The 23,270-nt window shown below is 42.6% G+C and overlaps 1 protein-coding gene across 1 annotated transcript in view; it reads right to left on the bottom strand.

Moving 5' to 3' along the window:
- LOC144487389 (attractin-like) overlaps positions 1 to 13,843 on the bottom strand; it is a gene marked incomplete at its 3' end in the record, with an annotated part of 126,636 nt that extends 112,793 nt beyond the window's left edge. The window contains exons 1-3 of the mRNA XM_078205477.1: positions 13,824 to 13,843; positions 12,240 to 12,323; positions 8,306 to 8,419 (exon numbers count right to left, since the gene is read on the bottom strand). Coding sequence (XP_078061603.1) covers positions 8,306 to 8,419; positions 12,240 to 12,323; positions 13,824 to 13,843 — 218 coding nt within the window. The remainder of the gene's footprint in view (positions 1 to 8,305; positions 8,420 to 12,239; positions 12,324 to 13,823) is intronic.
- Between the last annotated feature and the right edge of the window lie 9,427 nt (positions 13,844 to 23,270).

Below are 23,270 nucleotides of genomic sequence, written 5' to 3'. Positions count from 1 at the left end.
GCACTCTGCAGTCTCTGTCCCTTTAAATAACATTCTGCATTTCTATTCTTTGTGCCAAAGTGAAAATCTCATTTTCCCACAATCTGCCAAAGCTTTGCCCAATCACTTAACCTATGTCCCTTTGTCGATTTTTGTATCCTCCTCAATGTTCTTATCTGCTTTTGTATTGTCAGTGAATTTGGCTACAATACAGTTGGCTCTCCTCCTTTTTATATGCTTTCAAAAGTAATTTGTTGGTTAGTACCTCAAAATTACAATGAAAGTTGTTAACACATCAATAAATCAATTGGGTTTTTCACAATGTCCTTCAGGGAAGGAAAGCTGCCACCTTATCTCATCTGGCCCTCATGCAACTCCAGTCCAACATAATGCAGTTGCTTCTTAAATTAATCCCAACAACTAGATAAAAGCCAAAGTAATCAGTTATAGTCCATGAGGGACCATAGGCAACTATCTCTGTTAGAAAAACAGAGACACAAGTGGTTACACAGAGGTGGCCAGAGGGGGTAACCAACCCCACATTAAGTCTATGAGGAGTGGGACAATGATGGCAAGGCAAGGAAGCAGCCCTCCATGAACTACCACAGCTCGTATGGTGATTAAACCCACACCATTGACATCATTCCACACCACACTCTTGACACCTTGCTAACTGCCAAGGACAGACAATAATTACTACCTGAGCAACGTCACCAAGATCCCAGGACCAAAGTTTATAAACCTACAACTTTATATAATTTGCTTTCTCCAAGTTGCTGCCTAATCTGTTGAACATTTCCTGTATTTTTAGCTTTTGTAAGAGGAACTCCCTTTCTGATTAGTTTAATTCACCTGAACAGAAAATAAGGTTTCAGTTCAATCTTTGATTGCATTCGATACACAACACAGAAACATAGGAACTAGAAGCAGGAGTAGACCATTGGGCCCTTCTAGCCTGCTCTGCCATTCACTATAATCATGGCTGACCATCAAATTCAATATCCTGATCCCCCCCCCCTTCCCCCTATTTCCTTCTTGAAAATAGACAACGTTTTGGCCTTAACCACTTTTTGTGGCAGTGACTCTCTAGGTGAAGAAATTTCTCCTCACCTCAGTCCGAAAAGGTTTGCCCCATATCCTCAAATAATGACTCAGTTCTGGACTCCCCCACCATCAGGAACATTCTTTCTGAATCTATTCTGTCTAATCCAGTTAAAATTTTATAAGTTTCTCTAAGATCCCTCGCACTCTTCTAAACTCCAATGAATATAATCCCAACCAACTCAGTCTCTCCTCATTTGACAGACCTGCCATCCCAGGAATGAGTCTCGGAAATCTTTGCTGCCCTCCCTCTATAGCTCGGGCATCCTTCCTCGTAAGGACACCAAAACTCCAAACAATTTTCCAGGTGTTGCCTCACCAACAATTGTACAATTGCAGTAAAACATCCCTATTCCTATACTCAAATCCTCTCGCTATGAAAGTCAACATACCATTTACCTTCTTTAATGTCTGCTGTACCTGTGTGCTTATTTTCATCGACTGATGCACAAGGACACCAAGTCTCGCTGAGTGCCCATCTCTCTCAATTTACACCCATTCAAATAATAATCTGTCCTCCTATTGTTGCTACCAAAGTAGATAACCTCACATTTATCCACTTTATACTGCATCTACCATAGACTGTTTTCTCTCTACCTCCCTTTTTGAATAGCGGCTTACAATAACTAACCTCCAATCAATCTGTAGGAACCAGTCCAGAGTCCAAAGAATGTGGAAAATTACCACCAATGGATCTACTATTCCCACGTATTTCCTTAAATACTCTGGAATGAAGATTATCAGGCCCTGGAGATTTATCCACCTTCAATCCCATCAATTTCCCCAAAACCATTTCTCTACTATTGCTGATTTCCTTCAGCTCCTCATGAAAACTTGTTTCTCAGAACTTTTGGTACATTATTCATGTCTTCCTTTGTGAAGACAGAAGCAAAGTACAAATTTAATTCCTCAACCATTTCTTTATTCCCCGTTATGAATTTGCCAGTTACTGACTGTAAGGGACCTACATTCATTTTTGTCAATCTCTTCACATACGTATAGAAACCTTTACAATCGGTTTTTATGTTCCCTGTTAGCTATTTTCCTCTTCTTAATCAATCCCTTGGTTCTCTTTTACTAAATTTTATACTGCTCCCAATCCTCACAAGCCTTCACAAGTCCACAATCTTCTAACTCAGAGGGAAAAAAATGCCAGTGAGCAAAATACAGTAAGGAGTCTAACAACACCAGGTTAAAGTCCAACAGGTTTATTTGGTAGCAAATGCCACTAGCTTTCGGAGCGCTGCTCCTTCGTCAGGTGAGTGGGAGATCTGCTCATAAACAGCAAACAGGGCATATAAAGACACAAACTCAATTTACAGAATAATGAATAATGATTGGAATGAGAGTCTTTACAGCTAATCAAGTCTTAAAGGTACAGACAATGTGAGTGGAGAGAGCTTTAAGCACAGGTTAAAGAGATGAGTATTATCTCCAGACCAGACAGCCAGTGAGATTTTGCAAGTCCAGGCAAGTTGTGGGGGTTGCAGATAGTGTGACATGAACCCAAGATCCCGGCTGAGGCCATCCTTATGTGTGCGGAACCTGGCTATCAGTCTCTGCTCAGCGACTCTGCGATGTCGTGTGTTGTGAAGGCCGCTCCACATCAGTGAGCAAAATAACAGTTAGTGGTTAAAAGTCAGTCTTTTTACATAATCAAGATAATCATATAGGTAACCAAATAACAAAATGAGGAATTCAGTATCAGATCTACAGAATGTACGCATAGAAATTATTCCAACAGGCAAAATGTTTGATGAGGCGGATAAAAAGGATTTGTGGATAGGGCCTTTCCATAAAATGGACACATCTAACAATACTTCATGAAGCAGTCCATGTCCAAATGCAGCAAGACCTGAACAATATCAAAGCTCAGGCTGACAAGTGGTAAAGAACAAAGAACAAAGAACAAAGAACAGTACAGCACAGGAAACAGGCCCTTCGGCCCTCCAAGCCTGTGCCGCTCCTTGGTCCAACTAGACCAATCTGCAAGTAACAGATGAGAAACTTCAGTTATGAGGATAGGGATGAGAACGATTGGAGCGATGAGGGCGTTTCTCCTTGGAGAGAAGAAGGCTAAGAGGATAGAGATGGTCAAAATCATGAGGGGGCTGGACATAGTAGATGGGGAGAAACTGTTTCACTGCGCAAAAGGATAAAAAATGAGGGGGCACAGATTTAAGGTGATTTGCATTTCGCACAAGTGCTTCGGGTCTGGAATGGACTGCATGGAAGCAGGTTCAAATGAAGCATGCAAGAGGGCATAAGATGATTATTTGAATGGAAATAATATGCAAGGATAGGGGGAAAAGATACAGAAATGGCATTAAACCATAATGTTCATTTGGAGAGCAGGTGTGAACACAATGGGCCAAATCCATCCTTCTGCGCTGGAACAATTCTCTGATTCTGTTGCATTCGCATCACACAAGTGCCAAGCAATGACCATCTCCAACAAGAGGCAATCTAACCATTGCCCCTTGATATTCAATGGCATTACCATTGCTGAATCCCCATTATTTACATCCTGGGGGGTTACAATTGGCCAGAAATTGAACTGGACTAGCCATATCAATACTGTCACTATAAGAGCAGGTCAAAGCCTGGGAATCCTGCATTAACTCACCTGCTGACTTCCCCAAAGTCTGTCCACCATAGACAAGGCACAAGTGAAGAGCGTAATGGGATACTTTTCGCTTGCCTGGATAAGTGCAGCTCCAACAACACTCATGAAACTCAACGCCATCCCGGAGAAAGCAGCCTGCTTAATTGCTGCTGCGTCCACAAACATTCAATCTCTCTACCACTGAAGGATGGCAGCTGTGTACACCAGCTACAAAATGCACTGCAGAAGCTCACCAAGGTTCCATGGGCAGCATCTTCCAAACCCACGACTGCTACCATCGAGAAGGACAAGGGCAGCATATTCCTGAGAACACAACCACAGAGAGATTCCCCTCCGAGTCATTCACCATCCTAAATTAGAAATATATCGCCATTCCTTCACTGCCGCTGGGTCAAAATCCTGGAATTCCCCAACAGCACCGCACATGTACTGAGACCTCAGGGACTGTAGCAGTTCAAAGACAGCTCACCACCACCTTCTCAAGGGCAACTGGAGATGGGCAATAAATGTAAGCCTAGCCAGCAATGCCAACATCCCGCAGAATTAAAAGAAACCAAATGAACTTAAGTGCAAACACGATTTTAAATACATTTTGTTTTTGTTACCAAACAACCAGACAACCAACATACACATAGGAAGATCCATAAATATCAATATCAGAATAATGACCACTGGTTTTGGCTGTAAATTTTATACTTATTTCAAAAGTGGTCCTTAATCATCCACTTGAGCTTCAGTAAGAAGTCTCACAACACCAGGTTCAAGTCCAACAGGTTTATTTGGAATCACGAGCTTTCGGAGCATTGCTCCTTCATCAGGTGAGTGCTACCCTTATGAAGGATCAGCGCTCCAAAAGCTCAAGATTCCAAATAAACCTGTTGGACTTTAACCTGTTGTTGAGAGACTTCTTACTGTGCCCACCCCAGTCCGACAGCATCTCCACAACTTGAGCTGCAGATAAAGCTCTAGTTTAACATGCCTTCTCAAGGCATGGTCGATAATGTAATACTTGCGTGGTACCAAGACGGTATCACAGTACAGTTAATATTCGAGCGATGACCTTTCATCAAAACTTGTTCTGTATTACGCAGAGTATCAGTGTGCAATTGTGCTCAAAAAATCCTGGGGTGCGGCTTAAACCCGCAACCTTCTAATTAGCACAAAAATAGCCAGAAACAATCAGGTCAGACCAAAAAGAGAAAATAACATGTTGCACTTTTTGAAAGAGACTCTGGGTTGTATTCAGTTGTGGTTACCAAGGAAGAATGAATGATGGCTGTGAAAAAGGGTCAGAGAAGCCAAGGTTTAATCCAAGTTTTCAGTTTTTCAGCTTTAACGAATCTAAATGGGTTTTTAACTACACATTCACTGTTAAGGCAAGGAGAAAAGAACTAAGGAATTTAATAAACTGACAAGGATCCTTACGAGTCAACAACTTAAGGACTAAATTTGTGAATTAGATACTGGCTGAAGTTAAATATCAATTTAAATGGTAATTGGATAATGGAGCAAGGTGCTGCCCACAATATACTGAAGCAATGAGTCCCAATTATGAAACTTCGGCTGAAAGGTCAGGGACAAAAACAGAAAATGCTGGAAAATCTCAGCAGGTCTGACAGGATCCATGGAGCGAGAATAGAGCCAACTGACTTGAAACATTGGCTCTATTCTCGCTCCACGGATGCTGTCAGACCTGCTGAGATTTCCCAGCATTTTCTGTTTTTGTTTCAGATTCCAGCGTCCGCAGTATTTTGCTTTTATCTTGTAAAGTCAGGGAACTGGTTTAAACTGTTGATTCGGCATGTCACAAGTAGCAGATTCAACCATTATTCAACTTTCACTGACAACTGACTAATGTTGAATGAACACTGTAAAGATAAAAAATATAAGTCTGTGCTCTTATTCCTCTGAATTACTTCACCTGGTCAGAGCTTGGCAATCTCTTAATTGTGAGAATCATAACAAAAATATAATTTCATGACAAGTTTAGATGACGTTAATCATGAAAGCAAATCTATTATGAAATTTCACCCAAAGCCCAAAATTAAGCCTTTATAATTGCCTTCAACTCCAATTTTACAGAGGTTTTATTCCACATAAATTATTCCATATTTCCCTCTTGGGAAATAAGGAAGGGCAGGTGACAGAAGTGTTAGTGAGGGATCACTTTGGGACCAGTGACCAAAATTCTATTAGTTTTAAGATAGCTATGGAGAATGATAGGTCTGGCCCAAAAGTTAATATTCTAAATTGGGGCAAGGCCAATTTTGATGGTATCAGGCAGGAACTTTCAAAAGTTAATTGGGGGAGTCTGTGGGAAGGAAAAGAGACATCTGGTAAGTGGCAGACTTTCAAAAGTGTGTTAAGCAGGGTTCAGGGTAAACACATTCCTCTTAGAGTGAAGGGCAAGGCTGGCAGAAGTCAGGAACCCTGGATGACTCGGAATATTGAGGCCCTGGTCAAGAAGAAGAAAGAGGCACATGACATGCATAGGCAGCTGGGATCAAGTGAATCTCTTGAAGAGTATAGGGGGTGTAGGAGTAGAGTTAAGAGAGAAATCAGGAGGGCAAAAAGGGGACGCGAGATTGTTTTGGCAGATAAGGCAAAGGAGAATCCAAAGAGCTCCTACAAATACATAAAGGGCAAAAGAGTAACAAGGGAGAGAGTAGGGCCTCTTAAGGATCAACAAGGTAATCTATGTGCGGATCCACAAGAGACGGGTGAGATCCTAAATGAATATTTCTCATCAGTATTTACTGTTGAGAAAAGCATGGATGTTAGGGAATATGGAGAATTAAATATTGATGTCTTGAGGAGTGTACATATTACAGAGGAGGTGGTGCTGGAAGTCTTAAAGCGCATCAAGGTAGATAAATCTGCAGGACCTGATGAGGTATATCCCAGGACATTGTGAGAGGCGAGGGAGGAAATTGCAGGTCCCCTAGCCGAGATATTTGAATCATCGATAGTCACGGGTGAGGTGCCTGAAGATTGGAGTTGTGCCTTTGTTCAAAAAGGGCTGCAGGGAAAAGCCTGGGAACTATAGGCCAGTTAGCCTCACATCTGTGGTGGGGAAATTGTTGGAAGGTATTTTGAGAGACAGGATCTACAGGCATTTAGAGATGCAAGGACTGATTAGGGACAGTCAGCATGGCTTTGAGAGTGGAAGATCATGTCTCACAAATTTAATTGAGTTTTTTGAAGGGGTAACCAAGAAGATAGATGAGGGCAGTGCAGTTGATGTTGTCTACATGGACTTTAACAAGACCTTTGACAAGGTACCGCATGGTAGGTTGTTGCATAAAGTTAAATCTCACGGGATCCAGGGTGAGGAATCTAAATGGATACAAAATTGGCTTCTTGACAGAAGCCAGAGGGTGGTTGTAGAGAATTGTTTTTCAAACTGGAGGCCTGTGACCAGCGGTGTGCCTCAGGGATCAGGGCTGGGCCCACTGTTATTTGTCATTTATATTAATGATTTGGATGAGAATATAGGGGGCATGGTTAGTAAGTTTGCAGATGACACCAAGATTGGTGGCATGGTGGACAGTGAGGAAGGTTATCTCCAGTTGCAGCAGGATCTTGATCAATTGGGCCAGTGGGCTGACGAATGGCAGATGGAGTTTAATTTAGACAAATGCGAGGTGATGCATTTTGGTAGATTGAACGAGGACTTACTCAGTTAATGGGAGGGCGTTGGGAAGAGTTACAGAACAAAGAGATCTAGGAGTACATGTTCATAGGTCCTTGAAAATGGAGTCACAGGTGGACATAGTGGTGAAGGCGGCATTCGGCATGCTTGGTTTCATCGGTCAGAACATTGAATACAGGAGTTGGGATGTCTTGTTGAAGTTGTACAAGACATTGGTATGGCCACACTTGGAATACTGTGTGCAATTCTGGTCACCCTATTATAGGAAGGATATTATTAAACTAGAAAAAGTGCAGAAAAGATTTACTAGGATGCTACCGGGACTTGATGGATTGAATTATAAGGAGAGGTTGAATAGACTGGGACTTTTTTCTCTGGAGCGTAGGAGGCTGAGGGGTGATCTTATAGAGATCTATAAAATAATGAAGGGCATCAACATACAATATCTTTTCCCAAAGGTAGAGGAGTCTAAAACTAGAGGGCATAGGTTTAAGGTGAGAGGAGAGAGATACAAAAGTGTCCAGAGGGGCAATTTTTTCACACAGAGGGTGGTGAGTGTCTGGAACAAGCTGCCAAAGATAGTAGTAGAGGCGGGTATAATTATATCTTTTAAAAAGCATTTAGACAGTTACATGGGTATGATGGGTATAGAGGGATATGGGCCAAATGCGGGCAATTGGGATTAGCTGAGGGGTTTTTAAAAAAATAATAAGGGTGGCATGGACAAGTTGGGCCGAAGGGCCTGTTTCCATGCTGTAAACCTCTATGACTCTATATATTTTTCACACCGACAATCCCGGTCTTAGATTTTAAACATTAGCATGGTACACCCCTCATGTACGATACTATGGCTGAGGCTTTAATTCAGCAATTATTTACATTTACTGGGAAATTCCATAATCAAAGCATTCTAAATCCAGTTGAACAAGCTGAGCAACTCTCCTTACCTGAACACGGCTAACAATGGTGCATAAACCGAGTCCCCATCATACACATACAAATGATCCCAGCTGCACTCTGTGGCAAAGTGGATGAATCGAAGCCTCAATATTGTGTTTGGCCTAGATTTTAAAAACAAATTCCGGTTAAGACACTCTTTATTTACAATCCGCATTGAAAAACTCAATGTCTATGAAAAGTATAATGCAGCACTGAATCACAAAATCGAGAGAGATTCATGATAAGATCTCTGAACTATGTTTTCTCAAATCAGCAAGCGTGGCAATGAGTTTGTTCCAATTATTTGCAATCTCTCTGCTGGTGTGGACAGGTTGGGGCGGATAATTAATCAAAGGGTGAGAAGCCTGATAGGGGGGAGACAGAACCAATTCATAATTATAACTGCCAGCCACTGGTCGTCCTCGGATACAAGTGTTATGCAGACAGAATGCCTTTCTCTTTAACCCCTAATTGGAATAAAGTCCTGGCACTTGCTTTCCAGACCCACAATGAAAAATACTACTTGGACAAAGGTCAAAAGCGTCTCCATACCATCCCCTGTGCTCATGGGATGGCACTTCTCTTAAGGATGACAATGCCATCTCTCAACACTGGAAATAATATTTTCAATAACATCTCAGTTGTGAATTGGCAGCTGATACTCTCCAGGCTGCTTCTCAGTATTCTGTGATAGAATCCATGGGTGAACCACTATCAATATGAGAGCTGCAACAAGCAATCAAATAGATGAAAAATGCCAAAGCTTGCAACCCCAATGGCATTCCAGTGAAGGTCTTCAAAGCTGGTAGATTTTTGCTCACATTAAGACTCTATATGCACTCATCTTACAGGTTTGGGAGGAAAAGTAGTTCCCACCCCAACCCCCTTCCCCAACTTCAGGAATATGACAATTATAACTATCCTCCAAGACCTCCAGGAGGGAGATAAATCATTCTGGGGAAACTGACAAGGTGTCAGGGTGGCACCATGGTTAGCACTGCTGCCTCACAACCCCAGCCACCCAGGTTCAATTCCAGCCTTGCGTCATTGTCGGCGTGAGAGTTTGCACTTTCTCCCTGTGTCTGTGTGGGTTTCCTCCGGGTGCTCCGGTTTCCTCCTCCAGTCCAAAGATGTGCGGGTTAGGTTGATTGGCCGTGCTAAAATTGCCCCTTAGTGTCAGGGGGATTAGCAGGGTAAATACTTGGGGTTTACAGGGATAGGGCCTGGGTGGGATTGTCATCAGTGCAGGCTCAATGGGCCAAATGGCCCCCTTCATAGAATCCTACAGTGCAGAAAGAGGCCATTCAGCCCATTGAGTCTGCACCAACCACAATCCCACCCAGGCCCTATCCACATATCCCTACATATTTACCCACCAGCCCCTCTAACCTATGCATCCCAGGACACTAAGGGACAATTTAGAATGGTCAATCAACCTAGCCCGCACATCTTTGGACTGTGGGAGGAAACCGGAGCACCCGGAGGAAACCCACGCAGACACGAGGAGAATGTGCAAACTCCACACAGACAGTGACCCGAGCCGGGATTCAAACCCAGGTCCCTGGAGCTGTGAAGCAGCAGTGCTAACCACTGTGCTACCGTGCCGCCCACACTACCGTGCCGCCCTTCTGTAGGGACTGTAGGGATTCTATGAGTCTCTGACTTCCCCCCCTATCCATAGGAGGGAAAGTCCTGGCATTCTCCTGAATCGCCTACTTCCTGTGGCAGAGGAAATCCTTCCAGAGACACAGTGCTTTCGACCTTTCAGAGGAACCTCTGATAGTCTTTGTTGCCAGACAAATCCAAGAAAAATGTTGGGAACACCACATGAATTCTTCATTGCATTCATCAAACTGACCAAAGCATTAGACCCAGTAAAATCTGAGGTTCTGTGGATTTGGCTGTATTATTACAATCTATGTCGCCCCGGTAATTCAACTTCAGATCAATTGCCCTCTGGTGTCAGTGTTAAGGACCACCTGGATGGAAAACTCTAACCTTTGTTGTCATTGTGCCAGAACTAAATTGGCTACTATGGACTGCATTATAGTTGGCCACTCAGCACCAGATTTCAAGCCACTCTTGATCTCTTCCATCCTTCATACAAGAAACTCAAAGTTGCCAAAACAAAGCTTGTATCACCCCACACCTGGTCACCCAAAATACCCCACCAACCATATATGGTGAGTAGGGACTCCGGACGATGTTGAGCGCTTCCCACATCTTGGCAGCCACCTCTCTGAAAAGGCTGCCATTGATGACGAGATCTAACACTGAATCAACTGTGTCAACTCAACCTTCTACAAACTACAGCAGTAGACCTCCGGAAGTCAATAGAAGTCCGAGTGTAGAGAGAAATCTTGGACACCACTCCTGTACTGCACTGAAACCTGGACATGGCATCAGTGACACATAAGGGCGCTAGGAAATTCCATCAGCAATGCCTCTGCCGCATCTTCCGGATTCAATGAGACGCTAGTGTCTTTCTTCAGGTCTTCAGCACCACAAACATTCAGGCCAAACACCTACAAAAACAACATTGATGACCTAGACACCATGTCCGGATGGCCGAAAAGCATCTCCCATGTCAGGTCCTGTTTCTCAACTCTCAAATGGTCAACATTCCAAGGGAGAACAAAGGAAATGATTCAAAGACACACTGAAGGGTAGCAACATTGAGATTAATCACTGGCAGGAGATTGCTACCAATCATTCAAAATGGCAACAACTTGTCCATCACAGGCTGCATCATGCTTTGAGTCACAACACCTTAAGGATGTTGCACGATTAAGTTTTTCCATTCCCAGATGTATTACCAAGATGACAAAACAAGCAAGTACCAATTGAACAAATGGATCACATAAAAACACTGATTTCAATGGCAAGGAGCCACAGTATTCAAAAGGGCTGACACTGTCAAGGAGAAGGCAAGAATAGTTAATTAAATGAATGCAGGTAAGAACACCCAAAGTGAAGCGCAGACCTATTATGACTCATCGCAAATATTTTTTTTTCTCCTCGTTTACATCCTTTGAAAGAGTCTTTTATGTCCTGCCTTATAGATCCAGTACCCTCCAATGCCTTAAAACAAATGATCATTTATATGAAAACCTTGATAGGGAACAGTAATTTTACCACTGTAAGGACCAAAGACACTGCACACATGCCACACCAAGAAGGCCACCAATTATTTCCTGATCCGACTGCCCAATAAAATGCAATGAGCAACTAGTGAGCATTTCCTTGCACTCGTGCTCTCAGGGAGGCCCATACGGTTAAAGGTAGAAAGGTAGGGATGCCCAGAGTCACCATTTGCTTGATCCTCTTACACTATTCTTACCTGAATGTGGTGACCTTCAGTATTGCTTTGATCTATTGGTGTGGAACCACTTAACCATCCACAGCCTGCTGCTTTTGATTAAGCACACAGAAAACTGTTTGGTAGCTTCACTAGGTTGATTCCTCATTTTATGTGGACGCTCCTGTCATTCCATAGAATGGGGTGAATTTCCAAACTGGATGACAATCACTGACTGGAGGAAGTCTTAGCATATGGGGGGACATATCTGAGCATCATCTACACTGTCAGGTAGCTGTTCTTCACCTATAATGCCTTACTTACTGTCTTATCCTGTAATGGAAAACAATTCCGTTGCTGCTAATAATCCAAGGCACTTCCTGGTACAGGTCCCAGGTACACAGGAATCATTGATGATCTTTGCAATTCAGCTAATTGCTGAATACACTTAAAGGTTCACTGGGGAGTGATCAACTATCTGAGATGCTCTGACCCTAACTCAGCAGTTGAGGAGGCATGAGCAGCTACGTGAATAGAAAACGCCTTTCCCTGAGCTGATGAAAACCTCTGAAAGGGAAAATTGACAGAAAGACTAATATAAAATTAAACATTCGACATTGAAAATGGGCCACTCAGATACTTACTGTCCTTCAATGAGCCAAGTGCATTTTGTTTTGTATTTATAGTTCCCAGGTCCATCAGTAAGGTATCCAAATGGCCCAGTTAATCTGCAAATTAAATGAAATTACAGTTATTAATGGTACATTCAGAAATGTAAGGTTCACTTTACAGTTTGGTACTATTTGAAAAAAGTTAAATACAATTATCAACTTCTTAGAGCGGATGGGTGAAGAGGGGATGAGGCATACAACTGAAGAACTACTGGCTATGGTGGCAGACAACGGTAGGGAGACAGTGATGTAGTGATAATAACACGGGACTAGCAATTTAGAGTCCCAGGCTTCTGGTCTGGGGACCAAGGTTCAAGTATCACGATAGCATTTGGTGGAATTTAAACTCATGAATTAATAAATTCAACTAATTAATAATTCTAGAATATAAAGTTCATCTCAGTAACGACAACTATTTCAGACTATTTCAATTGTGGTTAAAAACCCATCTTGTTCACTATTTCCTTTAGGGAAGAATACGTGCTCTCGTTTGGCCTATACCTGACTCCAGACTCAAAGCAATATGGTTAACTCTTAAATGCCCTCTGGAATAGCCCACCCAGCAAGCTACTCAATTTGGCAGCCATGATATGGGCAACAAATTACATCCATATTCCATGAAAGAGTCGAAAAATCAACAAATGGAATTGGCTTATAGTAATTTTTCCCAAAGTCAACAAATACTTTACACCAATCAAGGCCATTGACAACACCATATTCAATAACTAACAAGGAGAACAACAACTGCAAATGAAAATAGTTTAGTGTAAAATACCACAACCATGGTGCAATCTACAAAATTCCAATAAGATTTTACTATAATCTGGGAAGACAATGCTGGGATTGGATTATTTTGCATACTTACTTTTGAAAAACACACTAACTCTACAATTTCCCAACTGCTCACTCAACATGCGCTGTTGTTGCTGTGTCAACCCATATGGCGTTTGCTACCAAATAAACCTGTTGGACTTTAACTTGGTGTTGTTAGACTCCTTACTGTGTTTACCCCAGTCCAACACCGGCATTTCCACATCAACCCATATGGAACAGATCTTAGCTCTCAAACCACAAAGACAAATTCACAGCAGAAAATTCAGCACCAGGTAACAATTTCCCCCACAGTTTGATTTGGATTCAGATGTCCCAAAACAGAGCATAAAAGATAACAGACAACGGTAGTGTTCTGGGATAATCCATGACCTTTTACAAAGAAAAGCAGGGCTAAGAAAACTCTCAAATGAAAATCCCCATAGTTTAATATAAACCAAGGGAGACAGTCAAATGCCTGAGGCAGAAGTGTGTGAGGCTAATCCGTCATGTTATGGATCTGAATTGTCTTCCTTTTTAAGCTGGAACTCCCTTAATTTTTCTGGTCTCCTTTGCCATCAGGACTGTACCGCACTGCTGGATGGCACCATGTGCCACAGCTTTAATGACTGCTCTACCCCTCAACTACTTAAAGTTTGAGGCAACTCATTACAATCTGCTATTGCCTTCTGGTCATTAGGACTGTATTCTGCACTGTTAAGAATGTCAGTTTTGGTCTGACGTTACCTTGCTGCAGTGCTGAACATAATGATGTCTTCTCCTGGGCTGAAGGCCACTTTTTATCAGCTCCTGATCTCCACTGTGAGACTGTCGATTTCCCCAGAACATTGCCACCTCTATTTCACTATCTGATCTGTTCCTGTAGGCTCAGTTTTTTCCTCCCCGACTGGGAATGTTTTATTCTAATTGGAGCTAGTTTTGAGTTGTCCCCAGCTGTCCCTTTTACTAAATGATGAAGGACAGAACTCTGGACACAATGAAGGAAACATACAAGCACAAAGAGAACAAACCATTTGAAAATGGGGCCAAAATGATGTCTGATCCCAAGAATAAATTAGATTTTGCTCTTAGAGCTAAAGGGATCAAGGGATGTGGGGGGGGTGGAGATCAGGTTATTGAATTCGATGATCAGCTGTGATCAAAATGAATGGCGGAGTAGCTCGAAGGGCCGAATGGCCAACTCCTGTATCTAGTTTCTATGAAACCAGGTGATTGTAAAGATTGATCACAAAGGGTGTTGGTAGTTATACAATCATAAGCGTGTAACACAGTGCATCCTCTATGTGCCAACACTCTGAAGGGCTTTCAAATTAGCCTTTCACTCCACTTTTTCAAAAATATATCCAACTCCTTAAATCAGCTTCCATCACCGAGACAACACATTCCAAACCACAATGTCAGATTTTTATATTAAGTGGTGGAAAACTCACTACTTGCCTGGATGGGTGAAGTTTGACACCACTAAGGACAAAGCAATCTGTCTGAAGGGCACCCCATCCATTAGCTTGCACATCATCTCCCTGCACCACCCGCAGTTTCTGCTATCTATAGGTTGCACAGCAATAAGTCACGGAGGGTTTAGATGGCAGCACCTCCCAAATCGGCAATCTGTGCCAACTAGAAAAACAAGCGCAAGCAGACACATGGGAAAACAATCTCCTCCAAGTTCGACTGAAACATTCCTTCCCAACGGTAGTCATATATCCAAATTCACAAATGACACAAAAATAGGCAAGATTGTAAGATGTGCAGATGGATGCATCAAATTATAAAGGTAATAACAGATTCAGTGAAAGGGTCAGTGAACGTCCGATGGATTTCAATATGGGCAACAGCAAGGTCACCACTTTGGATTTAAAATCAGTGTACATTCTAAATGGTGAAAAACTAGAAAGTAGATATCCAAAAAGATTTTGGAATCCATGCATAATGATTATTAAAATGCCATGGAGAGATACTGAAAAGATACAAAAGATGCAATGCTGACCTTGACATCCACAAGCCTACAATACAAGGAGGTAGAGAAGTCATGCCGCAGACCACTCCTTAAATACAGTGAGCAGACCTGCAAAGATCTTTTAGCACAGACGATGTGGAATCTGTATGGGTCAAGTTAAGAAACACCAAGGGATAGAAAATATCCACAGGATGTGGTAGACAGACCAAACTGTCGTGGCAGTGTTGGGAATAGCATTAAACAGGAAATCAGAGATGCATGTGATAAAGGAACATCTGTGATTATGGGTGACTTCAATCTGCAAACAGATTGGGTGAGTCAAATTAGTCACAGTACAATAGAGAAGGAATTTCTGGAGTGTATAAGTGATGATTTTCTGGACCAATACGTTGAGGAACCAACAAGGAAACAGGCCATCTTGGACAAGGTATTGTGCAGTGAGAAAGAATTTGTTGACAATCTAGTTCAGAGAACACCCTTGGGGATGACTGACCATAATATTGTGAATTCTTTATCAAGGTAGAATAGTGAGGTAGCTGATTCTGAGACCTCAGTAAAGATAGCTATGATGGTATGAAACAGGCGTTGGTTATGATGGACTGGGAAACATTACTGAAAGGAAGGACAATGAACAGGCAATGAAACGCAATCAAGGAACAAATAGGTGAACTCCAAAACTTACTTGGCACAAGAGTGGCCAAACCACGACTTACAAGGAAATTAGAGATAGTATTAGATTCAAAGAAGCAGCATACAAATTGGCAAGAAAAAGCAATAGAACTGAGGATTGGGAGCAATTTAAAATTCAGCAAAGGAGGACCAAGGGATTGATTAAGAAGGGGAATATAAAAACTAACTGTAAAAGTTTCTATTGATATGAAAAGAGAAAAATGTTGACAAAAACAAATGTAGAACTTTGTAATAACTCAGGAAGCCTGACTGAAAAAGGAATGGAAATTGTTGAACACAAAATAAAGCCACATACACAAGTTCCAACTTTCTTTTGGGTAAACCAAATAAACTAAGCGGTAAAGCAAGGAGGCCGATCCCTTAAAAGGGGGGAATCGCCCAAAACAAGGAGTAAAGCGGAAAGGAAACTTAAAACATGAAACCAAAATTTTATGAAGGGAGTCAATAATACACCCCAGTCCCTGCGGTGCTCAACCAGGACAATAATTCGGCAGACCCTTCCCGCTGCCTGCCTTATAATGGGCTCCACTGGGCAGCCCAGTGCCTGTCACCAATTGTTATTCAAAGAGCCCCACAAGGAGATCCATTAGAGATTTCCTATGGAACTCACGGGGGTTATCACAGCCCCTTGCAGTCAGAAACAGGGGAAATCATAATGGGGAACAAAGAAATGGCCGAGGAACTAAATTCGTACTTTGCTTCTGTCTTCACAAAAATAATGTTTTGGAATTTCTGAGAAACACAAGTTTTAGTGAGAAAATCAGCATTAGTTTTGGGGAAATTTATGGGATAGAAGGCAGATAAATCTCCAGGGCCTGATAATCTTTATCCCTGAATACTTAAGGAAATGGTCCTAGAAATAGTAGATCCATTGGTCATTTTCAAAAATTCTTTGGACTCTGGAATGGTTGCTACAGATTGGAGGATAGCTAATATAAGCCCACTATTCAAAAAGGGAGGTAGAGAGAAAACAGGGAACTAAAGACCAGTGAGCCTGACATCGGTAGTAGGGAAGTTTTTACTGTCCATTATCAAGGTTTCCATCGCATAGCATTTGGAATGTAGTGGCATAATCAGAGAAAGTCAGCATGGATTTAAGAAAGGGAAATCACGCTTGACAAACCTACTAAAATTCTTTGAGAACGTAGCTAGTGGGGTTGACCAGGGAGAACTGGTGGATGTGGTTTATTTAGATTTTCAGAAGATTTTCAACAAGGTTTCACATAGCAGACTACTATGTAAAGTTATTGTGCATGGGGGCTGTGTCTAGAGATGGATGGAAAGCTGGTTAGCAGGTAAGAAGCAAAGATATGGGATAGATAGATCCTTTTTTTGATTGGCAGGCAGTGACTAGTGGGGTACTGCAGGGATCTGTGCTAGGACCCCAACTATTCACATTATATATTAATGATTTCGAAGAGGGAACTAAATGCATTATCCCCAAATTTGCAGATGATACAAAGTTGGATGGGAGGGCGAACTGTGAGGAGGATGCAGAGATGTTTAAACATGATTTGGACAGGCTGACGAGAGGGTATATACACGGCAGATGCAGTGTAATGTGGATAAATGTGAAGTTACCCACTTCAGTAGCAAAATAGGAAGGCAAATTATTATTTGAATGTGTGTAAATTGAGAGAATGGATACTCAGCAGGACCTTGGTGTCCTCATGCACTAGTCACTGAAAGTAAGCGCGCAGGTACTGCAGGCAGTAAAAAAGGCAAATGGTATGTTGGCCTTCATAGCATGAGGATTTGAGCATTAGAAATAGGAATGTTTTACTACAATTGTATTGGGCGTTGGAGAGACCACACCTGGTGCAGTGTGTGCAGTTTCGGTGTCCTTATCTGAGGATAAGAGGGAGTGCAGCAAAGATTTAGAAGGCTGATTCCTGGGATGGCAGGTCTGTCATATGAGGAGAAACCAAGTCGATTAGCATTATATTCTTGGAGTTTAGATGAGTGAGAGGGAATCTCATTGAAACTTCTAAAATTCGAACAGGATAGATTCAGAAAGAATGGTCCCAATGGTGGGGGAGTCCAGAACGAGGGGTCATAGTTTCAGGATAAGAGGTAAACCTTTTAGGACGGAGGAGAAATTTCTTCACCCAGAACATGGTGAAGCTGTAGAATTCACTACCACAGAAAGTAGTTGAGGCCAAAATGTTATGTGATTTCAAGCTCTTGGGGCTAAAGAGATCAGGATACTCAATTTGATGATCGGCCATGATCATAATGAATGGCGGAGCACATTCGAAGGGCCAAATGGCCTACTCCTGCCTCTATTTTCTGTGCATATACCTGTGTATGATGCATTAGCCATGGAGCATGCGCAAAGATTTACCAGAATGATACCTGGAATCCACAAGTTAAATTAGAGGAGTGATTACACAAATTAGGGTCACTTTCTCCAGAATTACAGACATACAAATTTAGAGTTTTAAGGGGTAATTTAATCCACATGTTCAAAATATTAAAGGGAATTGATAGGATAGATAGAGAAAAACATTTTTCTGATGGTTAAAAGGTCTAAAACTGAGAATGTCATGTAAAAGTTCAAGCCAGATATTTCAAGAGTTATATTAGGAAACAACTTTTCTACATACAAACAGTGGTGGAAGTTTGCAATTCTCTTCTGCTGATGGTAATTAATGCCAAGTTTTAATCTAAGATTTCTATTTTTCTGTGAACCAAAAACATTATGGGATATGGAACGATGGCAAGTCTTTGGTCACAGATTAACCATGATCGCACTGAATGGTAGAATAGACTCAAAAAGGTCAAACAGCCAATAGCCACCATATTAAGACCAGCATTATGCACCACCCTCACATGGATTGAAGTGAAAAAAGGCACATCACCACCTTCTCCAAATCCAACTCGAGATGGACACCAATAATGTACACATCCTGAAGAACAATTCAAATTATCTGCCTACCGTTTTATTATTTAATTTCAGTGAGTGTACTTACAAGTAGGCCCTTGTATAAGTTTACTTATAAGTAACCTAAACAGTCGTGAGCCTGTGGAATTCATTACCACAGGAACTAGTGATGCCATCACATTGAATGTCTTCAAGAGGCGGCTAGATATAGCACTTGGGGTGAATGGGATCAAAGGTTATGGGAAAAAAGTAGGATTAGGCCATTGAGTTGAACGATCAGCCACGATCGTAATGAATGGTGGAGCAGGCTCAAAGGGCCAAATGGCCTCCTCCTGTCTTCAATGTTTCCATGTTAAAAAAACTGTCCTTTAGCACAACTCACAGCAGCACCAAAGAGCATTTTGGTCACGTAGTCAAGCAGATGAAAAGAAATTGTTTCAAACTGATTTATCTTGGTCCTGTAGTTGTTAATGGTGTCTTTTTGCTTTAGACAACACAGGAATGACTAAAACTTTGATATTAAATGATAATTCAGAATCAAGTCGAACCATGGAGTATTACTGTACCGTTTGAAGTAAGGTTCCCTGAGGGCTTTTGTTCCAGTGACGCATTCAATCGTTCACTGGCATAAGCCATAGCAGTCAATTTGATGAAAATACAGTTACACTGAACCACGCTGCCTTTCAATATTCAACAATGCTGCTATTTTTCAAACTGTTGGATAAGAAAAAGAAGCGGTTTTTTAAAAAAAATCACAAGCTAAGAACGATAATCTGATTTCTCAGTTGGACAATCGGTAAAAAATCCTTTCGCTCCTTTCTCCATCTCAACTCGGTCGTAAAATAGAAATCGCACAGCTTCCACAATCCAATCCAGAAGTCTATTCTAAATCACGATCGATTTGAAAGAAGTCTTTCAAGAAAATTGGACTTAAATTTTCTCAATTAGAGCATCCAGTGGCTTATCAATTCACAATTCGATCGACAGTTCCGACGCACCACAGTGAAAAACCGCACCGACCTCCTCAGAAGACAAACACAGGACACGGTGGACAGAGTACCCTTCGTCATCCAGTACTTCCCCAGAGCGGAGAAACTACGGCATCTCCTCCGGAGCCTTCAACATGTCATTGATGAAGACGAACATCTCCCACTTTAGTGGGATTAGGCAGAAATTGGCAGCTGTTGATTGGGAGAGGCTGTTTGAGGGTAAATCCACATCTGGCATGTGGGAGCCTTTTCAGGAACAGTTGTTAGGTAGGGCTGCAGGATAGGCATGTGCCTGTAAAAAAGGATAGGACGGGTAGGATTCGAGAACCATGGATAACCAGGGAAATTGAGGGATTGGTCAAAAAGTACGTTAGGTCCAGACAGCTAAAAACGGAGGGAGCTCTGGAGGAATACAAAGAAAGTAGGAAAGAACTCAAACGAGGAATTAGAAGGGCAAAAGGGGTCACGAAATGTCCTTGGCAGACAGGATTAAGGAGAAGCCCAAGGCATTTTATTCATACGTTAGGAACAAAAGGGTTGTCAGGGAAAAAATCGGACCTCTCAGGGACAAAAGTGGGGAATTATGCTTAGAGCCCAAAGAAGTAGGGGAGATCCTAAATGAATACTCTGCGTCGGTATTCACAAAGGAGAGGGATGTGTTGACTGGGAGTGTCTCGGAGGGGAGTGTTGACCCGTTAGATAAAATCTCCATTACAAGGGAGGAAGTGTTAGGTTTTTTAGGGAATATAAATCCCCAGGGCCTGATGGAATTATCCAAGGCTGCTCAGGGAGACGAGAGATGAAATCGCTGGGCCTCTGACGCAAATCTTTGTCTCGTCACTGGACACAGGTGAGGTCCCAGAGGATTGGAGGATAGCTAATGTGGTCCCGTTATTTAAGAAGGGTAGGAAGGATAACCCGGGTAATTATAGGCCGGTGAGCTTGACGTCCGTGGTAGAGAAGTTGTTGGAGAGGATTCTGAGAGATAGGATGTATGCGCATTTAGAAAGGAATAAACTCATTAACGATAGTCAGCATGGTTTTGTGAGAGGGAGGTCATGCCTCACTAACCTGGTGGAGTTTTTTGAAGAAGTGACCAAAATGGTTGACGAGGGAAGGGCCGTGGATGTCGTCTATATGGACTTTAGTAAAGCGTTTGATAAAGTCCCTCATGGTAGGTTGGTGCTAAAGGTTGGATCTCATGGGATAAAGGGGGAGGTAGCTAGATGGGTGGAGAACTGGCTTGGTCACAGAAGACAGAGGGTGGTAGTGGAAGGGTCTTTTTCCGGCTGGATGCCTGTGGCTAGTGGTGTTCCGCAGGGCTCTGTATTGGGACCTCTGCTGTTTGTGATTTATAGAAACGATCTGGAAGAAGGTGTAACTGGGGTGATCAGTAAGTTTGCGGACGACATGAAAATGGCTGGACTTGCAGATAGTGAGGAACATTGTCAGAGGCTACAGAAGGATATAGATAGGCTGGAAATTTGGGCAAAGAAATGGCAGATGGAGTTCAATCCTGATAAATGCGAAGTGATGCATTTTGGTAGAACTAACGTAGGGGGGAGCTATACGATAAATGGCAGAACCATAAAGGGTGTAGATATGCAGAGGGACCTGGGTGTGCAAGTCCACAGATCCTTGAAGGTGACGTCACAGGTGGAGAAGGTAGTGAATAAGGCATATGGCATGCTTGCCTTTATAGGACAGGGGATAGAGTATAAAAGTTGGGGTCTGATATTGCAGTTGTATAGAACGTTGGTTCGGCCACATTTGGAATACTGCGCCCAGTTCTGGTCGCCACACTACCAGAAGGACGTGGAGGCTTTCGGACGTGGAGGCTTTCGAGAGAGTGCAGAGGAGGTTTACCAGGATGTTGCCTGGTATGGAAGGGCTTAGTTATGAGGAGAGATTGGGTAAACTGGGGTTGATCTCACTGGAAAGACAGAGGATGAGGGGTGACCTAATAGAGGTGTATAAAATTATGAAAGGCATAGATAGGGTGAACGATGGGAAGCTTTTTCCCAGGTCGGTGGTGACGTTCACAAGGGGTCATAGGTTCAAGGTGAGGGAGGGGAGGCTTAACACGGATATCAGAAGGACGTATTTTACACAGAGGGTGGTGAGGGCCTGGAATGCGATGCCGGGCAAGGTGGTGGAGGCGGACACACTGGGAACGTTTAAGACTTATCTAGATAGCCACATGAACGGAGTGGGAATGGAGGGATACAAAAGAATGGTCCAGTTTGGACCAGGGAGCAGCGCGGGCTTGTAGGGCCTGTTCCTGTGCTGTATTGTTCTTTGTTCAAGGCCATCCCCACACCCCCACTTCTTGCCTTCAAACAACCGCACAACCTGAAACAGACCATTGTCCGCAACAAACTACCCAGCCTTCAGGAGAACAGTGACCACGACACCACACAACCCTGCCACAGCAACCTCTGCAAGATGTGTCGGATCATCGACATGGATGCCATCATCTCACGTGAGAACACCATCTACCAGGTACATGGTACCTACTCTTGCAACTCGGCCAACGTTGTCTACCTGATACGCTGCAGGAAAGGATGTCCCAAGGCATGGTACATTGGGGAAACCATGCAGACGCTGTGACAACGGATGAATGAACACCGCGCGACAATCACCAGGCAAGACTGTTCTCTTCCTGTGGGGGAGCACTTCAGCGGTCACGGGCATTCAGCCTCTGATCTTCGGGTAAGCGTTCTCCAAGACGGCCTTCACGACACAGCAGAGTCACTGAGCAGAAACTGATAGCCAAGTTCCGCACACATGAGGACGGCCTAAACCGAGATCTTGAATTTATGTCACACTATCAGTAACCCCCCTGCAGCTTGCCTCCTGGACTTGCAGAATCTCACTGGCTGTCCTGTCTGGAGACAATACACATCTCTTTAACCTGTGCTTAATGCTCCCTCCATTCACATTGTCTGTATCTTTAAGACCTGGTTGGCTGTAGAGAATTGCATTCTAATCAGTATTTTTTAACTTGATTTTGTGTCTCTGTATGCCCTGTTTGAGAGCAGACATCCACTCCATCTGACGAAGGAGCAGCGCTCCGAAAGCTAATGGCATTTGCTACCAAATAAACCTGTTGGACTTTAACCTGGTGTTGTTAAAACTCTTACTGTGTTTATCAATTCAGCCCAGTGGCCTGGAATCAGCTACCTTCCAGATTGTACATAAAAGCTGAACACCCTATGCACAGAGTTCTGTCTTGGTGACTATCCTAAATGTATTCAAAACTCCAAAATGACAAGCAAGAGCGTCAATGACTTATTATACAAAGACAGCAATATAATGTTGTGCAAAGCTTAAATTAACTTGGTTACACCCTGTACCTAAGTAAGCCTCAAGTAGATAAACATAAAATAAGTTAGGGAATCATAGAATCCTACAGTGCAAATTCTATGATTTGCGTTATAAGGGAGCTTGAGGGAGTTAAGTTATATGGAGAGGAGAGATGACAGAATAGCTGGAATTGTTCTCTTTCGGGCAGCGAAGGTTAATGGGAGATTTAATAGAGGTGGTTGAAATTATGAGGGGTTTTTGTAAGATTATATAAATAAGGAGAAAATGTTCCCAGTGACAGCACTGGTAACCAGAGGACAAATTTATGTAGTTAGCAAAAGGAACAG

The sequence above is a fragment of the Mustelus asterias genome, unplaced genomic scaffold (genome assembly GCF_964213995.1).
Source record: "Mustelus asterias unplaced genomic scaffold, sMusAst1.hap1.1 HAP1_SCAFFOLD_767, whole genome shotgun sequence".
NCBI lineage: Eukaryota > Metazoa > Chordata > Chondrichthyes > Carcharhiniformes > Triakidae > Mustelus > Mustelus asterias.
The sequence above is the reverse complement of the archived record's forward strand: the minus strand, read 5'-3'. Positions and strand labels throughout refer to the sequence as shown.